Here is a 22,976-nt window from a genome sequence, read left to right as displayed (position 1 = left end):
CTGTGAGGAGTCTATGAGAAGACCTCAAAAGTTAACTGTATCTTCTGACAGAAACTGAAGAGAAATATTGAGGTGAATTCCTTAGGGAATGACTATCCTGAAAGAACTGTTTCCAGAACTCAGGGGGAGAAAATCTAAGCATTGGTGAGAAGTTGTCTTTCTGTATCTCATTCTTGGATTTTTTTAAAAAAGTAGTCTTTACTTAACATTTTCTCAAAAGAAATAAAACCCCCAATGTGGAAGCCAACATAGTTTAGACATTTTGCCCTTTCCACAGGGCATCTGGGTTAGCAAGGTGATTAGAAATGCATCATTAAATTTACATTTTAAACTGACTCCCAGGACCCAGAAAGTCACCTGCCATGGAAACTCAGAACTCTCCCTTTCACTTAGCTGACTTAGAGAAAGAAGACAGCAAAGCCCATGAAGCAAACTTGCTCAGTACTTGGGCGCCTAGGTAGGTCCTTTAGGCCCAGGCTTAGTGGGCCAAGGATGATGCACCTTTGTTTCACCTCCTTTGTCCTTCTGTTCTCAGATATTTGCTCACAAGCAGCTTTTAAGGTGAAAAGTTTCCAACCAGAAGCAAGGCCACCACATTGAAGTAGGGCGAGACAAGCACTTGCACATACCAGGTGGCCTAAAAGCCAAATTCCTCTTTGATTTCAAACCCAAAACATGTCTTGCCCCCAGCTTGAGACAGTTTGTTCACACACTTTCTGCTGATGGAGTGAAGTACCTGCTATTCTAGACTGGGGCAGGATGTTCTATGTCAGTTATTTTGGAAGTAAAAGCCCCTGTGACCATTCCTTCTACAATAATCATCCTGCTTTAACGCTATATGTTCCTCTTTCTGGGGGAGACATCAGCTTGCCAAGCGCTAGATTCTATGGCCTGGCGTAAAATGTGCTCATCTGCATCTTTGGTGTTTGAGTGTGTGATGGAATCAAGATCTTAACTCCTTGACTGCAAGAAAATTAGATTAACTTTTACTTTAAAGGTATTGAGATGATCTTGACATCAGACTGGCACAGGGGACTAAAGCCTTGGGCTGCTGACATTACTTTCTGGTTACTTGAATTAAAAAAAAATCCCATGAGTAGCTCAACCATTTCTAGAAGCTTGGCTGATGAACCATGATGAACCACTCACAGACAGGGAATCACCTTGAAGTGTCTTCATTGTATATCCTTGTTGAGTGTATTTCATTTCATTTCAATATCTAATCTAAACTGCCCACAAACCAGTCTGAGTCAGGACTAGCCTAGAACAGGGGGAGTAGTTCTTGGTCCAATAAAAGAGTCAGACTTATTCTATGGCCTAGTTATGGGTCCTAGAAGGTCTTTCTTCTGCTTTCTGTTTTATAATAGTTCTTATCTTTCATTATAGTGTTGGCCTTACTAGATCTGGGTGAAAGATAGGTGGATTTAGTATGAGAATATCCAGAGGGTTTTTAAGTCTGGAGTTCAGTCATCTGCCACTATGGTGCTGGTGCTGGATCAGATGGTAGGCTAATCTAGACCAGAAGATGACCTTGCAAACTTCAAAAAGGCAGAGAATTTGAACTGCCCACAGGACTGTGTCCTGGGCCCTCTTCTCTTCTCCCTCTATATAATGGGTAATCTCATTAGCTCCCATAAATTGATTTATTATCTCTGTGCTGATGCATTTCAGATTTACTCATCCAGCCTAAATCTTTCCAACTACCTACTGGACATCTTGGACTAGATATCCTGTAGACATCTTAAACTCAACATGTCTAAAGCTAAACTCATCTTTCTTCCCTAGGCCCTCCCCACTTGCTGATTCCCCTATTACCGTGTAGGGCACCACTTTTCTCCCAGGTTACCCAGACTCACAACCCAATTGTCACCTTTGACCTTTTGCCATTTCTTACCACTCTCCCCATCTCCCATATTCAATCTGTTGCCAAGGCCTTTTGATTTTACCTTCATCACCTCTATCTTATTCACCTCCTTCTCTCCTCTGACACTGGCACAATCCTGGCTCAGGCCTTCATCACCTTATGCCTGGGCTATTGCATTGTGTCTCAGGACTATGCCTTTTCACAGGCTGTCCCCCATGCCTGGAATGTTCTCCTTCCTCATCTCTGCCTCCTAACTGCCTTCAAATCCCATCTTTTACAGGAAGCCTTTCCCAATCCCCTTTAATTTAGTTGCCTTTCCTGTCTTGATTATTTCCAAGGTGTCACATCTACACATGACACACATATACAAATGTGTACATACATGTTATATATGACAAACGATGCATGTGCATATCTCTTTGTACAGATTTATTTGCATGTTGTCTTCTTCATTGGATTGGGAGCTCCATGATAGTAGGGACTGCCTTTTACCTTTCTTTATATACCCAGTACTTAGCATCATGCCTGGCACATAGTAGAAGCTTAATAAATGTTCATTGCCTGACTGCACTGGTAACAACGAGTTTGAAATAGTAGTCACTTAGGGAAGTGTCTGATTTGGGATCCAAGGACAGCTTAGACATAGCGAAGACAGGAAGCTTCATGACTCTACCAGGCCACTGTCCTTGGATCTCAGCAGCTATACATACCAAAAGGGAACTTCATGAGAATTCCATGTAGGGGATTTCCAATCACCAGGAGCTGTTATTTACCTTTTGGCTATTTGTGCTCTCTCAGTGTGAATTCACTTTCCCCTGGACATATAGGACAGTGTCTCTCAAACATTTGAGAGGATATTTTCATATAAATTGTTCTTACTATATACTATTAGTACATATCCTTTTCTAAAAGCTATCAAATTTGTCTAGGTGGTAATCAATAGGGAGCACACTGGATGGGGGCTCATGAGCAACAGTGTAAGACACCCCACCCTCCCGAAGTCCTCAGTTATCCCTAAAGCCTTGAGCTGAGAAAGAGTCATCCTCTGATGGCCTAACCTGCCAGTGCAGATGGGGATGGGAAGAATGAACTTAGCTTGTATGCAACTTAAAACAAAGATTAGAAAACTAAAAAAGGAAAAAAGCAGGAGAGCAATGCCAACGGATACCAACTGTGTCCAAAAACATATGCAATATTCAATACTTGTAAAATCCTACCCCTTAATGTCCTGTTATGTGCAAGGAATTGTCCAAAGTGTAGAGGTACAAAAAAAAAAATTAAACAGCAACTGACCTGTGGGCATTTATGTTCTCCTGTAAGGACGTAATATATGCACAGATAAGTAAATAGAAGGCAACTGAAGGAGAGAGAGCCTGGACAACTACAGAACTGGAGGAGGCTTCAGAAGGAAGGTGAGAGCTGAGCTGAACCTTTAAAGAATACAGGGCATCAGGGAGGCAAAGAGGAGGGAATGATTTCCAGGCCTGGGGAATGGCTTGTTCAAATAAAGAAGAAGCGGTGTCCTGACTACTATAGCTAAGTACATGAAGACCACATTTGATAGCAATGAAACTCAGGTTAAATACAAAGCATAGTGTTTATACAAGTTGTGTCCTTTAACAGAAGTATCTTTCCTTTTAGCACAAGAGAAATTACAAACATCTACAGCTGCTTGCACAGTTGCTCTCAACGGCGTCTTTGCCATAGTTGGTGGCGTTTTCCCCCCTTCACTGTTTCCAGAAAATTTGCTTTATTTATAGCTTGTGTGCTTGTTTATATTTGCTGCTTATGTTCAAACAAAATTCATCAATAAAAAAGAAAACAAAACAAAATTTAAAAAGACCTTCTGTGAAGGAGTCTCCTTACCTCCCAAGCCACCCCATTCCATTTTGGGATAGGTTCACTGGTTGCTCTGACCGTGGGTCAGTATTCACTCAAGATTGTAGTTCATGAGCCCCCACCAAGGTGTTTCTTTTACCAATTAACCAGATTGCTAAGTGAAAGACATTAAATTCAATAATATAGCAAGAAAGGTGACAAGAAAAATTTCTCTAATGCACACTAGGTTAAATTATTCTAAAAGTTACTATATGACCCTGGGGTAGAGATCATGAAAGCAATGCTTGTGACCCAGAAACATGTACAGGGACAACCTGTGTCCAAGCTGCTTGATGCCTAGTGACATTATTAGGTATACTGCCTTCTCTGAGGACCTGACTTCCTTCTGGTCTCTGCTGGACCCCTCCCATATTGGACACCCTCTTACTAGTTGCTTCTCTCTGTGAGGCATCTCCATTGTGTTTGTTGTTACCATTTCTTGGTCTTTAGTGACCAAGTAGCTTTGGCTTGAGGAGTCTACCATCTTAAACGTTTTGTGGTGCCCACCCTCTACCCCCTGCGTCTATGGACACTCTCCAAGTGAGGTAGAACACATCTAAGGTATTTTGAAAGCTGTCTTTTGAATTGCTTTTCCTCTGGGTTTGGGTTCCATGGTGCCCATCTTCTATATGACTTGGGGTTAGAAATAGCCTTTCAACCACTGTCTTACTCCCTGGTCATTACTCTGTGCTCTTTCAAAACATCCTGGGGACTCCATAGAAAACATTTGCAAAGGATTTGTGTAGAGTTGGGGTGACAAGCTTCTTTTCAACCCCCATGTGCCCCTTGGTTGCCATGTGGATCAATTTGGAGCAACAACAAGACGACCAGCCAGAGGCAGGAGAATCTTTTATCCTATTTTTGTTGTCATTCAGACCTTTGGTTATGTCTGACTCTACGTGTGGTTTTCTTAGCAAAGATACTGGGGTGGTTTGTCATTTCTTGCTCCAACGTGTCCCCATTTGACAGATGAGGAACTGAAGCAAACAGGGTTAAGTGACTTGCCCAGGGTCACACAGCTAATGTGTGTCTAATGCTGGATTTTAATTCAGATCGTCCTTACTCCAGGTCAGGTGCTCTGGCTGCTGTATCCCTGGCTGCTCCATTCTGTTTAATACGCTTACCTTTACCATGCAGCCCTACCAGCAGCAAAATTGCCACTCTCCCTATACTTGTATGGCCTGGTCTTTTGAAGCTTCATCATCCTGTTTATACTATTCTGGACACTCTCTAGTTTATCAATTTCCTTTCTAAAATGGGGTGCTCAGAAGTGAAAATAATATTCTAGATATGATCTGCCCAGGCAGATGGTGGTGGTATTTTCATTTCCCTAGTCCTAAAAACTGTATTTCTATTAATACAGTAGAATATTAGATTTGGCAGGGGGAGAGTTCCTTTGCAATCAAATATCTGCCCTCTTCCTTAGTGACTTCAGTATTTATATTGCTAACCAGAGCTATAACTAGTGTGAGGCAAACAGGGCCTTGCGCCAAGTTGCCAACACTGGGGTGGAGTGAGCACATTTTCCCTGGAGAGATATACTTCCTTTTCACAGAGACTACCATCTCTACCTCTCAACTCGTAATACTTTACTGATCTGTGCCTCTATGTGCTAAAACCACACTCAGTATCCTGTCACTCTAGTGCTCCTCCCTCAGAACCCAACCTATCCTTTGATCAAGTAAGGGCCAGATTCTCTTAGAAATGGGCTGTTTCCTCTGGACCATCTATGGTTAGAATGTACTCTTTGGCATTTAGCCCACATTCCTTTTTTTCCCCCAAGTTCATCTCTTATATTTTAGCGATGACATTCCAGTCATCAGATTTTTACTCACTTTAATCTTTTGTCAGCGGGTTTTTGTTAATGTTTTGATCTTCCAAATATCTGTACTTTGGGTTTCTCTGATTACCTGGTGGGTGCTGCTCGGGTTTTTGCAGTTGCTGGATCTAGGCACTCCAAAGACCTTTTGCAGAGCTGTCTTATCCTAAGGCCTTTATCCTTCTACTCAACGTGGAACAAAGACTCCAAGCAGAGATCTCACCTTTAGGAAGATGAACTGGCTTCCTCCGCGATGGAATTTTAAAGCCAAAGGAACAGTCCATAACTCCATTTCTTCCCCTTGCTGTGGGAAGCATGAACTTTCTCAGTTTCTTTTTGTGACAAAACTACCCCCAAGGTCCTTTCACTATGGAGTCCCTCAGAGCCCAGCTTATCTTCCAATCAGCTAAGGGCCAGATTCTCTTAGAGAGAGTCTGTCCCTTCTGGACCAACTGCATCTATGGTTAGAATCCTTTTTGTTACCCCCTACAGAAGTATGTTTGTACAGCCATTTAGCCCATTTTTAGCTGAAGATTTAGATCCTTATTAAAATACAAGAACAGCTGGAAAGAACACTTTGAGCTGTTGAGGGTAAATATGTTTCAGACCTTTTCTTGAGAGCAGGTTTTCTTTGGGGCTCTATTGTTGTGGTTTGTCCTTCATTGTCCAAGAGGTCCATGACATCAGGAAGGGGATGCCATGACTTGCAAGTGGATTGGATTGAAGTGAGGCAGGCCCGTGCAAAGTCACCAGTCTCACTATCTCCTCCAAAGGGTTCAGTGATAAAATATAGCTCAGGATGAGTGGAGAGGGCCCCCTTGGTCTTGTAAACCTGAAGGAGAAGGATGAAACAAAAGGACCCAAAACAAGGACACTGGGACAAACTTGTCAGGTTTCATACTTTTGTTCTAGAGTTAGATGATTTTAGATTTGTTTGACAAGGAAATGGAATGAGTTATTGATTTTTCGCATTTTATTTGTCTCCTGTAAACTATGCTATAGCCATATGTCCCAGGTGCCAAGGAAGAATCCTTAGAGCGCAGGCAATTAGAAGTGACTTAGATGCAGGGCCTAGGAGTGAGGCTAGTTGGCTGGCAATGGACAGTTTGCTCCTTCCTAGTAGCCTGCTTGAATTCTTGGCAATCTCCAGCTTGACTAGAGCTTGTAGTATATAGGGTTTACTTTCTAGAAGGATAGAGAAGGTCATCTTCGTGGATTGCCCTTCTCTCTACTATCCAAATTCTTCAGAGTCCAACTGAAGTCCCAGCTTTTCTATATTGGTCCATTGCAATCCATACGGATTACTCCCTTTTCTGAAAGTCACCTCAGGTTTATGAAACACTTCAGGTCAATATTCACTTTAAAAACAAAACAAAATCCAGTAACATAAAAACCAGAGTTCATGAGCCCCCATCAATGTTTCTTTTACAAGACCAACCAGAGGACACACTGGATCAAAGCAAAAAGCACATAAGTAAACAGCATAGCAAAATAAATAAAGAAATTCCTCCTTGTATGCATATAGGACTGCCATTTGTCACAGAGAAGCACACCCCCTATGGGACATGAAACACTTTGAGAGCACAAAGGACCAGAGGATGTGTGTAGCTGGAGCAACTCCTACTCCTAGGTCTGCGTCGACTCTTCTCTGATGTTTCTTGCTCACTGCCCCAGGAAGCCCAGATCTGCCAATCTGGAAATGTCATCAGGCTACAAGTAACTGTTTTCACCGCTGCAAACTGCTAGAGTCCTCTGCTAGTGTGTTCTCCCTTTGCCTTGCAGTTGGCCGCTCTCTGTCAGGCCTTGCTACTGCAACCTGTTTCAGGTGAGATGCTCTCTCTTGCTTCTTTGCTGCTGCCACCGGCTGGTTCTCCCATGAATCACAGATTCTAGACTACATTTTTTCCCTAGGGAAAGACATTTCACTTTTCTTCCATCATAGCCCTTGGGGCTCTCTCAGCTCCTTAATGTTCAGACTCCAACTCAGTCAGCCAGTCTGAGGCACTCTTAGGCCTTAACTCTGACTTGTAAGACTCCTTTGTCTTTTGCCTCAGTCACCATTCTTGATTTCATCCTATTCTCAGTGTCTTTTTTGTTTGTTTTTTCTTTAGTCCAGACCTGTGATTTCATGTGTGTGTGGCATTCCAGTGTGGAAACTTCCTCAAGTGCTGCAAATTAACAACTGTCTACAACTTATAGTTTGCTGGGATGCTACACACACACACACACACACACACACACACACACACACATATACATATATTAGTCTATATATGTAGATGGATGTTGTGTGTGTATATATATATACAACATATATACACGCATATATGTATGTGTGTATGTGTATAGGGAGATAGACCCAGACAGAGAGACAGAGAATGGATTGGAATCTGGAGCCTTGAAATCTACAGCCTTGAAATATGTAGATATTCTCTGCCTGGTGGTTCCAGCCCAAGTTGCAGTGTAGAAACTTTCTAGGAATCTATTCCAGGCCATGCATGTCTGAGCGGGGAGTACTCTAGGATAATGAAAAGTTTCCTAATGGCCAGTGGGGCCTGAACCTATGACTCATGGATTGCTGAGCCAGAACTGAGGGTGCCTACAAAGGGGTGACCTGCCCAGAAGGCACAGGATCTCTGGAAGCCAGTCTTGAGGGTTGGGCTGAGGAGAGGCAGAAGAAGCCAGGGTCTTCTGCACCATGGCAGCTTGTGAACACGATTGCCTTTGAACTTTACTCTTTCTTGATCTTAACCAAATGAATATTCCAAGATAGAATGTTGCCCTTGAGGACCCCACCAAGGGAGAAGGGGATTTACAGGAACCAGGAGTTGTGAGTAAACTCTTTGCCACATGTTTTCTATACATATATCCCTCATAGCCTTTGTCCTTTAAATTTGTGCCTACTCTCTCCACAGACTGTGCATATTTGTGGAAAAGCACCTATCAGGCTTTTGGGAGGGGGGATTTTTTTTTTGTAGTAGCTACTATCCCATTTGAGGTCAGATAGAAACAGAACTGGGATTACTATCCTTCTTTTATGTTTAATGTTCTCAATCAGTCAATAAGCCTTTAATAAACACTTTCTAGGTACCAGATACCATATGACATGCTAGAGAGGCAAAGAAAGGTAAGACTGTTGTGCAGGTGGTTACAATAATGACTTTTTGGAAAAGAATAACTGGGATGTTGGCTGATGTTTGCTAGACCCACTAAAAGCAGTATCTTGAGTACAGATCCAAACAGGATGATAAAGATGAGATGAATTTTGGCCTGTTCTCACCTGGCTTGAATTTCTTATGCTATCTCTTTTAAATCTTTAGTCTTTCGTTCTTCATAGTTTAGAGATTATAAATATTTGCTAAGATGACATGTATTTTAAAATGTGGTTGTCACATTTTTATGGATCATTGTTGTGTCTCAGTGATTGTGAACAATAATTTTGCCTGTGATAAAGCCCCAGTTTCAGTACAATTTCAAGGAGATCTTGAGGTCTATATTCGTAGTAAGGAGATTTGTTAATTAATGAAAGATATTAAGTTTCTGATGCCTGATTCTGGCCACTAGGTGGTGTCTTGCTAGGAATTCTGCTGGTGCTAAATTTTTGCAGCCTTCAGCAATGTATGGCATAGTTTCAACCATTTTCTTGAATAATCTGCCTCATTATTCTCTTTGACTGACACATCCTTTAACTCTTAAAGATTTTCCAAAGTCAACTCCAGGGCATTTTCAAAAGACTATTCAACTCTTCACATTTCCAGGTATATTGGGGCTGCATATGTTATCATATTCTAACACTGGACACACCTGTGCTGACATGTCACTCATAGAAGGAGATGCTGGTTCCCATTTCCACTGCTCTCCTTTCACCCACAGCAAGCTCATGAAGACCATCCTCAAAGGTACTGAGCAGGCTGTGATCTGACTTGGTGGACAGAATCCTCCTAACAATGAAACCTACAGACCCTCCAAGTCTCTACAATTAAGTTCCATTTTTCTAATCCAAAGCAAAGTGGGATGGTTGACCTTACTGCCATTGATTCCAATGGAGCAACTCTGTACGAACTTGGCAACATCTATAGGAAAGGAGCACCCAGGTGCCATGTAAACTGATGCGTCCATATTAAAGAAGGTATTGGCGTTTGCCAAAATCTGCTCTTTTTTATAACAGAAATAAACAGTTCACACTCAGAGAAAGTGACATAGAAAAGAACACTGGATGTGAAGTCAGATAATGTCTGTCAAAGCCTGGTTCTGTTATTTTTTTAAACTTTACTTAGTATTTTTTCCCCAGTTACATGTAAAAGCAATTTCTAACATTCACTTTTAAAACTTTGAGTTCCAAATTCTCTCCCTTTCTCCCTTCCCATCCCCCTCACTGAGAAGGCAAGCAATTTGATATAGGTTATACATGTGTAGTCATGTAAAACATACTTCCATATTAGCCATGTTATGTAAGAAGACATAGACAATGATCAGAAGGCATGATGTCTTGGGATGGGAGGAGGGGAGAAAATATGGAACTCAAAATCTTGTGGAAATGAATGTTGAAAACTAAAAATAAATAAATAAAAAAGAAAACAGACAAAAAGAAAAACAATTCGAGAAAAAGAACGTAAAAAAAGTGTGCTTCCATTTGTATTCTGAACACCATCAGTTCTTTCTCTGGAGGTGGGTAGCATTTTTCACTGCGAGTCCTTTGGGATTGTCTTAGGTCATCCCATTGCTGAGAAGAGCGAAGTCATTCCCAGCGGATCAGCTTACAATACTGCTGTTACTGTGCACACAGCTCATGTCATTTTGTTCTTTCTTTAGGACTTAGGTGACCTGGGATAAGTCATTCAACCTCTCCAAAATTAGGGGATTAGAATAGATGATCCCTGAGGTCTTGTCCAGCTCTAGATCTGAAATCTTCAAGAAGAATCCTAGTCCTTGCCTCACTACCATACTTGTATCTTCTCCTATCTTCTTTCTGCACATGGTACAACTGATTTTTTTAAAAATTACATTTCGTGCAGTTCTACCTGTTATGTCTCCTCCCCTCCCTATGAATGAATAGCTCCTGCTGATCTCATTGATGATAAAGGCACAAAGTGAGATAAGGCATTGGAATCCACTTGTTTTGATTAATGCAGAGCAATGAAAATTGTTCATTTTGAAATCTCTGTACCAATCCTCATTTATCTGTGGGACATTGAGGAGGTAGAGGAGAGACAGACAGAGATAGCATACAGACTGTCCATGTATCTCATTTCAGTCAAGAGTGCCAAGCTTGTTTCCACTAAATGGTTAGCTCAGGGGTATGGAGGCAAATGTTTAGCAACTGGTTCTCCAGTAAAAAAATATTCCCATGACATACTTTAAGTTTCAATCTATACTGCTAACATTTTTTCCATCACTTTTAAGTCTAGTCAAGGAGGCCACCTCCAGTTGTCCTGATCTATATCTTGCCACACTGGACCCAGATGGCTCTGGAAGAGAAAGTGAGGCTGGTGACTCTGCACAGCCCTGCCTTACTTAAATCTAATTCACTTATAAGTCATGGCCTCACCTTCCTGGTGTCATGGTTCTCTTTGCGAATGAAGTATAAACAAAAACAAGTCTAGTCAACAGAGAAAACAATAAATAAATGTATTGATCACTCTAGTTTGTAATATTTGCTGATTTTCTTAATCTTAAGGGCCAGTTGGAACTGTCTCTAGTATACCTATCTAAAGCCCAACCCAAATGCCTACCTTGAGTTCTCCCTCTTTTTTCTGACCTGGATTCAGAATAAAGGTAGACAAGCCACTGCAGTGGGGAGGACTCAAGTGTCCTCAGATTGGACCATGAGACCCAGAACCATTGAGAAGAGCCTGGATCTGGAATTGGGACTTGTCACATCCAAGACAAAAAAATTCTTCAAGTCAAAAAAACTTTGTATCATTGGTCATGCACCTTTTCCTCAAATGGCATTTCCCAAACTTTATTCTGTAGAATTCTAATATTTTGGGTGATGACAATAGGGTATCTATGAGAAAATGTCAAAGGAAGCAATATTTCTTCCTCTAAAACTTTAAATATGAAATTATGCTGTACTAACTGAGAAGAGCAGAGGAGAAAGACCACCAGACTTGGTTGGAATCAGAAGAAACCAGGGGTTGAATGTGATGTTTACAAGGCACTTTTCTTAGAGAATCTCTGTAAAATGAAGATGATTAATAATTGAATTGAATTGGAACAGAACTGGTATGGGTCATTAAGAAATATAGATATATATACATAGATATAGGTATACATCCTCCCCTCCACTGCCACCCCATTTCCCTAGTTTATCTTGGAGGCATTCCATATTCCCAGGCCCCTCAGCCCAGCATTGATAGGTTCTGTCAATATATTCAAGCCTCACAACGTTCTGTGGCCAAACTAGATTGGGAAATAGAGCCCTAGAACACACAAAAGAGCTCCAGGTGGGTTGAGTGAAGGCAGATGAACGGGCTGGAGTCCCACAAGAAATGCAGCAGGACAATTGCTTCCTAAGACCTGTTTTGTTAGACTGTTACTTCATCATTGTTCGCTGGTTTACAGGTTATGACAAGTGAAAAATCAATGTTCCCTCCTCCTTCACTCTGCTGGTATTTACTGTAATAACATTCACTGAAAGCCAGTCTGGAACACATAATTCAGTACTGCTGTAACTTTCCACTGGCGGGGAAATGTAATTAAGGAATTTTAAAGCCCTCCATTTTTCAGCTTGGTGAAAAGTGAAGTTTTGAGAACATAAGGCTGGGAGAGATACTTTCAGGAAGGGAAAGTGAATGGCTTTGGTTCCTAAAGCATTTACAGTGGCCCACGAGGTTTGTGACAAGCATCCAAAGGGAACAGGGAGAAGCCCGGAGAGAAAAGATTTGCATACCCTTGATTTGGATTTCCAAGCCCTGTGGGGAGCACGGGCAAGAGGGGGGAACTGCCACTGGGTAAATGATAACAAAGTGCCAAGCATCAAGGAACTATGGTTTTAAAAACGACTCTCCTACTCATCCATCTTCCTCCAGGGAAGTTGGCCCATTGTGCTGGTTCATAACTATTAAAGAAATCCCCTTTTCTTTTTCATCTCCCCTTCCTCCTTCTCTCCCTCTATTTTCTCCTCCTCTTGTCTTTCTTCCTTTGGGTTTCCATTCCTCCCTAGGCAGATCTCCGTATCAGATCAGATGCCATGAGGAGATAGGAAGAGCATGGGATACCAAGTTCCGGTCCCTGGGAAGCCGAAGGGAGGATATCTGCCAACATCTCTCTTCCTCTGACCCCAAACAGGAATACAGCACAAATAAATACACATGACGGGTATACAAAACAAAGAAAAAAGGGCAGGGGAAGAGGAAAGAACTTGAAACTAGAAAAAAGGAGACAAGTTCTAGACCCAACATTTTACCTCTGTGGGTTGCGTTTTCCTGATTTGTAAATTGAGGAGCCTGGGTTAGATGACATTTAAAGTCCCTTCAAGGATATAGGAGAACAAAGCCCACTGTTGGTAGAGTGGACAATGGTCTAGTCACTCTGAAAAACCATTGAGATGATGCTCCAAAACTTAGTAAGCTGTGCATGTCCGCTGACCCAATGATACCACTAAAAGAAAAGGGAAACTAAAGAGAAGCTCATCTATTGGGGGATGACTATGTTGTGGTATATGAATATAATGGAATATAATTGTGTCCTAACAACTGATGAGTTTGGCCTCAGGCACTTTAGCTGTGTGACCCTGGGCAAGTCACTTCGCCGCCATTTGCCTCAGTTCCCTCATCTATAAAATGAGCTGGAGAAGGAAATGGCAAACCACTCCACTATCTCTGTCAAGAAATCCTAAAATGGGGTCACAAGGAGTTGGACACGACAAAAAACAACTGAACTAAGAACTGATGAAATTGATCATTTGTGAGGAAACTGGGAAGATTTTTACGAACTGATGCAGAGTAAAATGAACAGAACGAGGAAAATAATTTATACAATGCCGTTATAGAGAAAAATACTTTTGAAAGATCCTTTAGAATTCTCATCAACGAAATTAGCAATCACAAATCCAAAGAACTAAAGATAAATCATACCATGTACCTCCTGCTGGGAGGCAAGGAGCTCAAAATGCAGACTGAGACACACATTTTTGCATGTGGTCAATGAGGGAATTTGTTTTGCTGGACTATGCATATTTGTTATGAGGATTTTAATTTTTTTTTACTATTCAATCGGGAGGGGCAGTGAGAAGGAGAAATAATAAATGCTTGCAAAAAAACAAATAAACAAGGTCCTTTCCAAATCTACCATTCTGGGATTTAAAAATAGTGCATCATGCCCAAAATATTTCTATTTGGCTTTGAAATGTTTTTGTAGTGAGGTACTACAGCAGAGGGGGAAAGGCAACTGGAGACAGATTCAGAAGACATGGCTTTAAATCTTGCCTTAGATTTAGCTGTGACCTATGATAAAACCTTGTCTAGAATAAGTGTTAGTCTCCCATCTATAAAATGGTTGTAATAATCCTCACAGATTTTTGAGTAGAAAGCACTTACCCTTCAAATGTTCTCTATGTATGAACTATTATTATTAGGCATATACTACAAACAGGCATGCCCATAGAGCCTTACTCTGATAGTTCATAAAAACAGGGAATCAAGGACTTCTCTGAGATCATAAGGCTAATTTGTGGCAGGCTGCTTCTCTGTACTTTAGACAATGTGGGCATATGCCATTTTCCTAATCTTTTTGGAAACTTCCAAACAGCATGCTTGTACTCCCCCAAATTAATTGTTGGGGCCCTCAATACCTATGAGATCAGACACAGAGAAACCAATCATACACATCTGACTGAGAACCCGTTCTTTCCCTACAAAACTCTTGACCTTCCTCTGCCTTAGTGTGAAGGTCATTGTAACCTAGGCATCCTGAGCACCAATTGGAAGGAGTTAGAAAAAGGTTGGTACCCGAGTCCAAAAAGACCCTTCTTTCTCCTGCCATGGTAATGTCCATCGTACCTAAGGTTGCCAGTTGTGTTCTCCCAACGTCCTTGTTCCCTGATGCTTCCTACCCCAGTTTTGTAGGGCCTGTAACTCACCTGGGGGCTGTGGCCTTCAAAAAATATTTTAGTAACTCCTTTTCAACATAATTATATATTTAATTTTGTGCAATTTAAAAACATGATTTAGAGGAGCCTTCAGGCTTCCATAAAGTGCCAAAAAGGGCACTGTCTCTGACACACAAAATTAAAAACTCTTGTTCTGGGCATTGTTTCTCTGCCTAATTCTTTTCTAAAATGGTCTCTAAGTCCACAAATTGCTGGTAACGACGGGGTACTTGATTAATTCCTTTGTTAGGAGTCTGAAGTCTTAGCCATCTTTGGTAGTATCATAATTATTGCCTGATACTTTGATGCTTTCTTGCTACTTAAAATAAGGGGCATAATAACTCACCCCTTTAGTACTGGGATCCAGCCAGAATAATGTGTCTTGGAGAAAGAGGACAACAATAAATCAGGTCACTAGATTAAGGAAGCAGCTTTCTTGTTAAAAGCTTGTCAACTGGTTTTCCTTTTTTTGTTTTGCTTTGTTTTACTAATAGGATCAGCCATCCTTGATTAAGGATGAGTTTTTCCCACTTTGCATATAAAGCTTTGGACACAGGTGTGAAGTTGTTTCCAACAACAGGAGGTTGCTTGTGGTTGTTTACTCTCCTAAAACCAATGACATCAGGAGGGTGATGTCTTAACTTGCAAGTCACTGGATTGAAGTGAGGCAGTGCTGTGCTAAGTCATCAGCCTCACTTTCTCCTCTAGAGTCATGGGAGTCCAATGGCAAGACAGGTCAGGATGACTAGCAATGACCCCAGATGCAGTGGAAGACTTGGCCTTTTTAAAAGCTAAGGCCTTTTTCAGTCCTGGCTGTAAACACCCTAGCAAGAAATAAAGTAATGACACATGGCCAGATCAACAAAAAATAAGGGGCAGGACTGGATTGTTTTCTCAGGTAAAATGTGAGTTCCCAAGAACTGGTATCATTTCATATTTCATCTGTGTCATCTGCCAAAATCCTGCTCTGATGTTTTACTGAGGCCTGAGGTGACCTTGAGTTTTCTGAGGTTATACCATTGAAGGGCAAGCTCTGACAAAGCTCTACCAAGTTGGCAAAACTAAGAGCATGGGCCTGGTGATGAAATGCATATTATCCAAGAACCAACCCAACCTAGTCAAGCTTTAAAGGCTCATCCCCAGAGAACTGGCTCGTACTTTTCCAGTCTTCTCTCCCCAAGTACTCTGGGATTCAATGACACTTGCCTTCTTTACTGAACCTCAATTAAAACATTCCATCTCTAGGCTCTGAGCATCGTCACTGGCTGTCCCCCATGCCTAGAATTCTATTTCAGGCTCCCTTGCCTTCCTTCAAGGTTCAATTCAAGTCCCTTCTACAGGAAACCTTTCTCAGTCTTGCTTAACTTCAGCACCTTCTCTCTGGGACTATATCCAATGTATACTGTATATCTTACTGGTACATATTTATGTGATCTTCCTCATTAGACTATGAATTCCCTGATGACAGAGTCGTTTTTTGCCTTTCTTCATATTCCCATCACTTAACATGGAGTCTGGCACACAGGAGGCACTTAATGAATGGTCACTGACAATGTGATGGTGGCTGTCTGAATGGAGGGGGTATCTATGTGAAGGAAATAGGTATTTCTGAAGTATATGATCCCAGGGAGCAGCTAGGTACAGCTTAGCATACAAAGTGGGTTTAATAAAACAAGTCTTTAATGGGTTGATTGCATTTATTTAATTCCACTGCTTGTGAAATAGAAATTCTAGGACATTATGCACAAATTTACACGTGTAATTTACAAAGCCAATAAAAGTATATATGAAGGGTCTAACTGATATATAGGTGATTTTTTTTACGGTTGCAATAAAACTAAACCTCTATTAATGGGATATTCTGGCTAAACTTAACCAAATTCTAAACAGAAAACACTTCCTCCCCACCCAACACATTAGAGGAAAATCTTCCTAAAAATGCACACATCCACTTTCCTAATGATAACTGCTTACACTTTATGGCTTGCAAAGGTCTTCATGTACCTTGATCCTCACAACAATCCTATGAGATAGGTGCTATTATAATCCCATTTTAAAAGTGAGGAAACAGAGACTTGACAGAGGTTAAGTGACTTTTCCAGGATCACACAGCTAGTAAGTATCAAAGGTTGAATCAAAAATTCAGGTCTTCTTGACTCCAAGTCCAACATGGAACAACACAGTAGTCATCCTTTGATGATCTAGGCTCTTATAGTACTCTGGACATCAATTCTCATTCCACAGGTTTGCTAATTTAGATAATGGAACAGATTGGTCTGATTTGTACTGACCCCCATGATATGCCCTGAAACCTGCTTTGATTGTTTTTTTAATTACATACCAGATAAGGATGTTCCTCATTTGCCTCTTTTTCCTAAATACTGAGTATGAAAAAAGTACAGCATTGAGGCTCTGGGTAGTTGAATTTAAGTTAATCAAGATTCTAAGGTTGCATTTTTTGAAAGTCTTTAACAAGGCCACATTTAAAAAAAAAATGTTTTCAGTTTATTCTCATAATTCTGGGACTTCTAGAAAAATCTGTGTGGGGTATGTTTGTGTGTGTGGACACATTTTCTGTAACTCCCCACATCTTGATTTGAATCCAAAAATATTTAATTTAAAGCATGGAGTGTGGAAACCTCCACACAATGCTGAGTGTGTGCATAATGCATAGAGAACTATCATTTACCATGTGAAATTCATGATCCTGACCCTGATTTGGTCAGACTCTGGGTTCCTCCATTTCTCTTCTATTCCCTTGAAAGCACAGAGGTCACTACACTGGGAAAATGTTCAAGGGAAAGAGACCCTACTCCATACATGTCAGTCATGTCCATTTTCACTTAACCTATAATTATTTAAAACAAAACTCTTGTAGAAACTGAGAATTCATTGTCTACATTCCAGACGGAAGGTTTAATTAAGTAATCAAAACAAGGAATTATTACATGCCTCCCCTCCCAGGGCTGCTGTGAAGACCAGTTCCTAGCATAGTGCTTGGCACTTAGCAGGCACTATGTAAATGTTAGCTGCTGGTATTAGAATTGTTATAAGATCTGAATTTGCTTTTATTGGAAAGACTGAATCTATGTTAGTATTTGTTCAATCCGTAGACCTACTAGATGAAAACATTTTTGCCTTCAAGGGAATTTTAAGCTAAAATAGTCAATTTTTAAAAGAATTATAAAGAGATCTGTCAATGAAATTGAAAAGCATTCGGTAATCTAAGATCAAAAAGTTGCAAGTTCTCTTTTTAAAAGGCAAAGTCAAGAATTTTTCCTTCTTTATAGTCTTTTATTTAAACTATGCAGAACAAGAAAAAATGAAAGACAAAAAGGGGAAACAAAATAAAAATGACTGTTTACCAAGAATTGCAAATGGTCATTTTCAGAACACACCACAAAGCTCCATTCTCTGCCTCGGGAACTTTGCGTAATTCACAGGGACCTGCCGCAGCGCTCATACTTTTGGTTTATCAAAATAAACCCACATGTCCCTTTTCTTAGTCTTCCCTAAAAACTGATACATCATCTGACCTTGTGACCCCAAATCAAAAGAATGTAAATCTATTTAGTGAAGGAGCATTTACACTGTACCTACTGTGTGCCAGGCACTGTGCTTCACAACTTGGGCTCAGCCTCCTTTCCTCATCTGTAAAACAAGGGGTCCTATGATGCTAGGAGTACTAGAGTCTGATCTGGAAGACCTGGGTTTGAACCATGCCTCAGACGTTATTGGCTACATCACTATGGGCAAACTGCCGAGACTCTCAGATAACTGTAAAAGATGGTTTTTGCAGCTGCTCCTACCCGCCTCTCAGGGTTGCTGGGAGGTGTTTTGAAGACCTACAAATGGAAACTACCTGAGTATCCGGTTTCACAGTCTGAAATGGTTGATCAGACCCTATCCGGGAGATCCTCCAAGCGCTCGCAGCACTCCAGAATCGATCGGGCCAAGGCTTACAGTAACGCACACACCCCAGACTTGGCCGTGCTGCCATTTGCACAGCCTGATAACCTATTGGGGTCGTTGAGCTCTTCAAAGAGTCCGGTTTCTATGATTTCTTCTTGCCAGGCTATAGCAACAGCACCTGTTGCAAATTTTTTAAAGAACTTCCTATCTTTTTCATCAAATTCGACCCCCTTGACCTCAGAGAAATCTTCAATGTCAGCGATGTCTTTGGCATATACCACGTTGGGGTCTGGCACAAATGGGGGTTCGATAAGGCCAGCCTCCAGTCGGGGGAAGTTGATTGTTTTGAAGAAAGGATGTTTCCTGGGATCATCCCCTTCTTCTCTGTAAAGAGAGGAGACAGGGAGCTGAAATTTAATAAGCCAACAAAAAGGAGCCATTTTGAGAAATGAGTGCATTCAATGAGTGCTCTGATCTCCCATCAACATGGACTGAGTTCTGGGAAACCCAGGGGTTAGAGGCAGATCTTCCATCTCTCTTACTGTAAGGGAGTAAGACACGCTGAGAAGAGCAGCCTTTGAGGCCTTCACAGCTTTCGTGCACAAACTCCCAAGTGAGTGAAGAGTTAAAAGACGAACGGTAAAAACAATGAGTGCCGCTCGTCATGCTATTTTTTCCTAAGCAGCCATTCTAGGCTGTTGTTTGTGTCTGTAATGCATTGCCACAGAAGCAGTGAGTCATGGATGGGCAATTATCATACCCGAAAGCTCCAAGCAAGACTGTATAGTTCCTTGTTCCCAATTGTCCCCCTCCTATTCCCAGACCCCATTAGCTTAGAAATTAGAGGCTTGTGAGTAAACAGGAACATTTTCTGTTTCTCATCTGTTCATTATGGCACCAGACTATGCAACCAATTATGTCCTTTAGAAAATTTGGGCTATTTAATAACAGAATGGAAACTTGTCTAAAATTTTTTAGGTGCCATTCTTCCTGGAAACTGGGGGAAAAGACAAAATGCTCTTTGAAAGTCACTTTCCTCATGGCAACTCAGTTTTGAGTCACTGTATCAACAACATTTACTGAATGAAACAAATCAGGTTATTATTATCATCACCATAATGATAATTTTGGCCTGGGCCTGTGATATCATCTGTGCAAAGAACTCCGGACATGGAAACTCCCTCCACTGATGCACGCATACATCTCATGGGCTGTGGTGCAGAAGGCACTTAATAAATGTTTATTGATTGACTGATCACTGTAGGGCACAGAGAAGTTGACTGACTTACCCAAGACCACACAGCTGACATACTTCAGAAGGAGGATTTGACTGTCTTTTTAACAGCATGACTGGCCCTCTATTCACTATGCCACTCTTACTCTTACTACAAAGTTGCTATTATGTCAGTCTGTCTGTCTATTTATCTATCTATGCATCTATCTGTCTATGCCCATCTTTATGTCTGTCTACCTATGTGTCTTATCTGTCTATCTGTATCTGTATCTTTATGGTGCTGGTGATGATAATGTTGACTCTGCTAAGTAACGGGATGGCAAAGATTAGAGCAACACAGACTCTTCAAAGGTTATCTGGGTCACTCTGTGTGATGGACAATCACCAGGCGACTATTCACTGCCCTCCTACGTAGCCAGTTCTAAAACGGCTCTCACTTCATAGCTGGTAAATTGGCAAAGATGATAAAATATAAAGTCAGTGATGGAGGGGCTGTGGTAAGGCAGGGACGCTAATATATTATTGGGGGGCTCGTGAAATATTTTTGGAAGAGAATTTGGAACTACATGAGGAAAATTTATACCTCTCTGACCCAATAACACCACTATTGGACATAGACTTCAAGGAACTCAATCACAAGGAGAAAGGTCTCATGTGTATCCACATCTTTAACAGCAGTAGAGAGGTAGCATGCTGTAACTAAGGACTAATTTTAGAGTCAGGCAGACTTGGATTCAAGTGCTACTTACGACACATGCTAGCTGGGCACCTTGACTCAACCACCTTGGGCTTGGTTTGGCAGCTAAATGGACCAGTGGATAAGTCAGGAAGACCCGAGTTCAAATTCTACCTTAGACATATACTATGTGACCCTGGACAAGTTACTTAGCCTCTGGCTGCCTCAGTTTCCTCAACTGTAAGATGGGGATAATAATAGCACCTTTTTCCAGGTGGTTGTGAGCAAAAATGTATAAAGTGTTTAGCACAGTGCCTGGAATGTACTAAATGCTTAATAAGTGCTTGCGTGCTTCCTCTCTCTCCCTTACTGCTCCATCCTACAGATGAGATACTAGTCTACCTCAGTGGAGGGAATTTTTACTTTGAGAGTTCACTAATGAAATCTCAGGTCCCCACCAAACCCCCCAATACACCCATACTTGAAAGCAAAGGGTATACCTGCATGGTATTACAGAAGCTGTGTGTTGGTCATTCATCCAACTGTTTCCTTTTGGACTCTTCGCTTAAGGCCATCCCCAAGGGCTCTTTCATGTCTATTCAAACACTTCAAACATGGGATGAACCCACATCAGGAGCTCCAGAATGCAATGCTCTAATCTTTTGTATACTTTCTTCTAAAACCACCCCTATCGGGATCGACTGAACCAAGAGAGCAGCAGGGTTGCCACCTACTGGACCCTACTAATAGGAAGCTCCTTTAGTCTGCACCCTAGAGCTCAGGGTCCTGTACTGAGACCTTCCTTCTGTCGTTCAGGATGAGTCTCAGATAATTTTTGCTCTGCTGCAATTAAAGTGGAGGGTCTTGAGTCCCATGGAAACCAAGTCAGGGTACAGACCACAAGAGAGCAGTTAATTCTCACAAGGCATGGTAAGTCCTCTGGACTCAGCGATGCCCTTCTGGAGGAGCTGGAGGCCTCCCACTGCCTCCGGACTGCAGGAAGGAGCACATTCTTCCAGAGGTCAAAAGTACACATGAAAACTAGCTCTGAGGAGCTTTAACTGATGCAGCTAGAGATAGCTGAGAGGCTTAGTGTCCTCAGGGAGCATTACAAGACTAATTTTTACATCAGAACAGTCTGTCTTTAATAGCATACTCTGGCAAAACAAGGCACAGATGGGCCAGCCTTAGCCTTCTGATATGGCTGGCTTTCACTTCTATATCTTTACTTCTATATCCACATGCCCACCAAATCAGGGGAAATCACAAATGACCTTTCCCAGAATGTTCAACTCCATTGCAAGCCTCCTGGGGGCAGGGTCTATGTTTCATAGCCTGCCCTCTCTCCAACAGGTAGGCCAGAGCCCTGCACATAGTGGCTATGCGATAAATACTTGCTGAAGAGGAGGATGGAGCCAGAAAATGACCCTCCTCATTTCACCCCCGCCTCGTGTGTCCCCGTCATTGCTGAGCTGGGAACATGAAGGTTCTGTCTCAGAAATGCTCACCGCAGTTCTGTTAGTGGGCAGTACTCAGGGACCTTGTTACTTTTGGACTGGTCCCCAGCAGCTATGTGGTGTGTGTTTTTTTTACCCATCACCCTGAAGTTTGGTTTGGCATGAACAGGAGAAGCTCTCAAGGGAGGCAGCATCTTGATCATTCTCCAGGGAGCCGGGAGGAGACTTCTCCTGCTCATTAATGCAGTGGGAGAGATTTCAGGGACAGACAAGCGCTCTCTCCCCATTTCGGAAAATCACGCTGAGATGAGAATCAGTCCCTTTATATGAACTGAGGCTGGAAAGCACCTGCTTATGTATGAAGTCTCCACTCAGGTATAATGTGTGGTCAGTGAAGCCCAGCCCAGATGTCAGGATCATCTGGGAGGCTGTGTCTCTTGGAAATACTTCTGTCAGAAACCTCAGGGCTTAGAGTTGTCCTTGCCCTGCGGCACTTAGGGGCCACGTGATAAAAAGATACACACGGATATCAGGGTAAGCCTGGCTCCAAGCTTAAAGGCTTGCCATCTTGTCTTTGATAAGAATACACCTCATTTAACCCCATGAGGCAGCTGAGTAAGGTCTTAGGAAATATTCCTGGCTTGTCTGGGAGAATAACAGACAGGTCACAAAGCTGAAAAAAAGACCGAGGTAGAATCAGCTTTGCAGAAAAAGACTTTCCAAGGACCTGGATTTGTATCTTTATTTGGAATGTCCAAATGCAGCCCAGAAAAGGACACTTGGACCCTGGGCCGAGCCATCTGTAGTCTTGGAATGTGTTCAGGTTTTAAGAAAACACTTGCTTGTGTTTTGTTATCTGAATGAAATTTTTTTTTAAAGAATCAATGAGAAGCTGGAATGAAAACGCTGGAGGATGGGTTACTGAGCAGCTGTTATTTATATGCTGTGCTCACTAACTTCACAAACAGTTATTCAAAAGAGTCACGACAACAGATGCTTTGGAGTATAAAGCTTGGGGCAAAAACCATGCTTTAAGATAGCATTT

The 22,976-nt window shown here is 41.7% G+C and overlaps 1 protein-coding gene and 1 long non-coding RNA gene across 2 annotated transcripts in view; one reads left to right on the top strand and one right to left on the bottom strand.

Annotated features, from left to right (window-relative positions):
- The first annotated feature begins 54 nt into the window (after positions 1-54).
- On the top strand, positions 55-4,438 carry LOC140509963 (uncharacterized). The gene is made up of 3 exons (XR_011969022.1): positions 55-144; positions 3,185-3,276; positions 3,506-4,438. It is a non-coding gene; the product is annotated as an uncharacterized lncRNA (long non-coding RNA).
- An 11,876-nt stretch (positions 4,439-16,314) lies between these two features.
- GRK7 (G protein-coupled receptor kinase 7) overlaps positions 16,315-22,976 on the bottom strand; it is a 49,221-nt gene continuing 42,559 nt past the window's right edge. Inside the window, exon 4 of the mRNA XM_072618124.1 lies at positions 16,315-18,948. Within this exon, the coding sequence (XP_072474225.1) occupies positions 18,612-18,948 (337 nt within the window). The 3' untranslated portion in view covers positions 16,315-18,611. The remainder of the gene's footprint in view (positions 18,949-22,976) is intronic.

Source organism: Notamacropus eugenii, chromosome 6 (genome assembly GCF_028372415.1).
Source record: "Notamacropus eugenii isolate mMacEug1 chromosome 6, mMacEug1.pri_v2, whole genome shotgun sequence".
NCBI lineage: Eukaryota > Metazoa > Chordata > Mammalia > Diprotodontia > Macropodidae > Notamacropus > Notamacropus eugenii.
The sequence above is the reverse complement of the archived record's forward strand: the minus strand, read 5'-3'. Positions and strand labels throughout refer to the sequence as shown.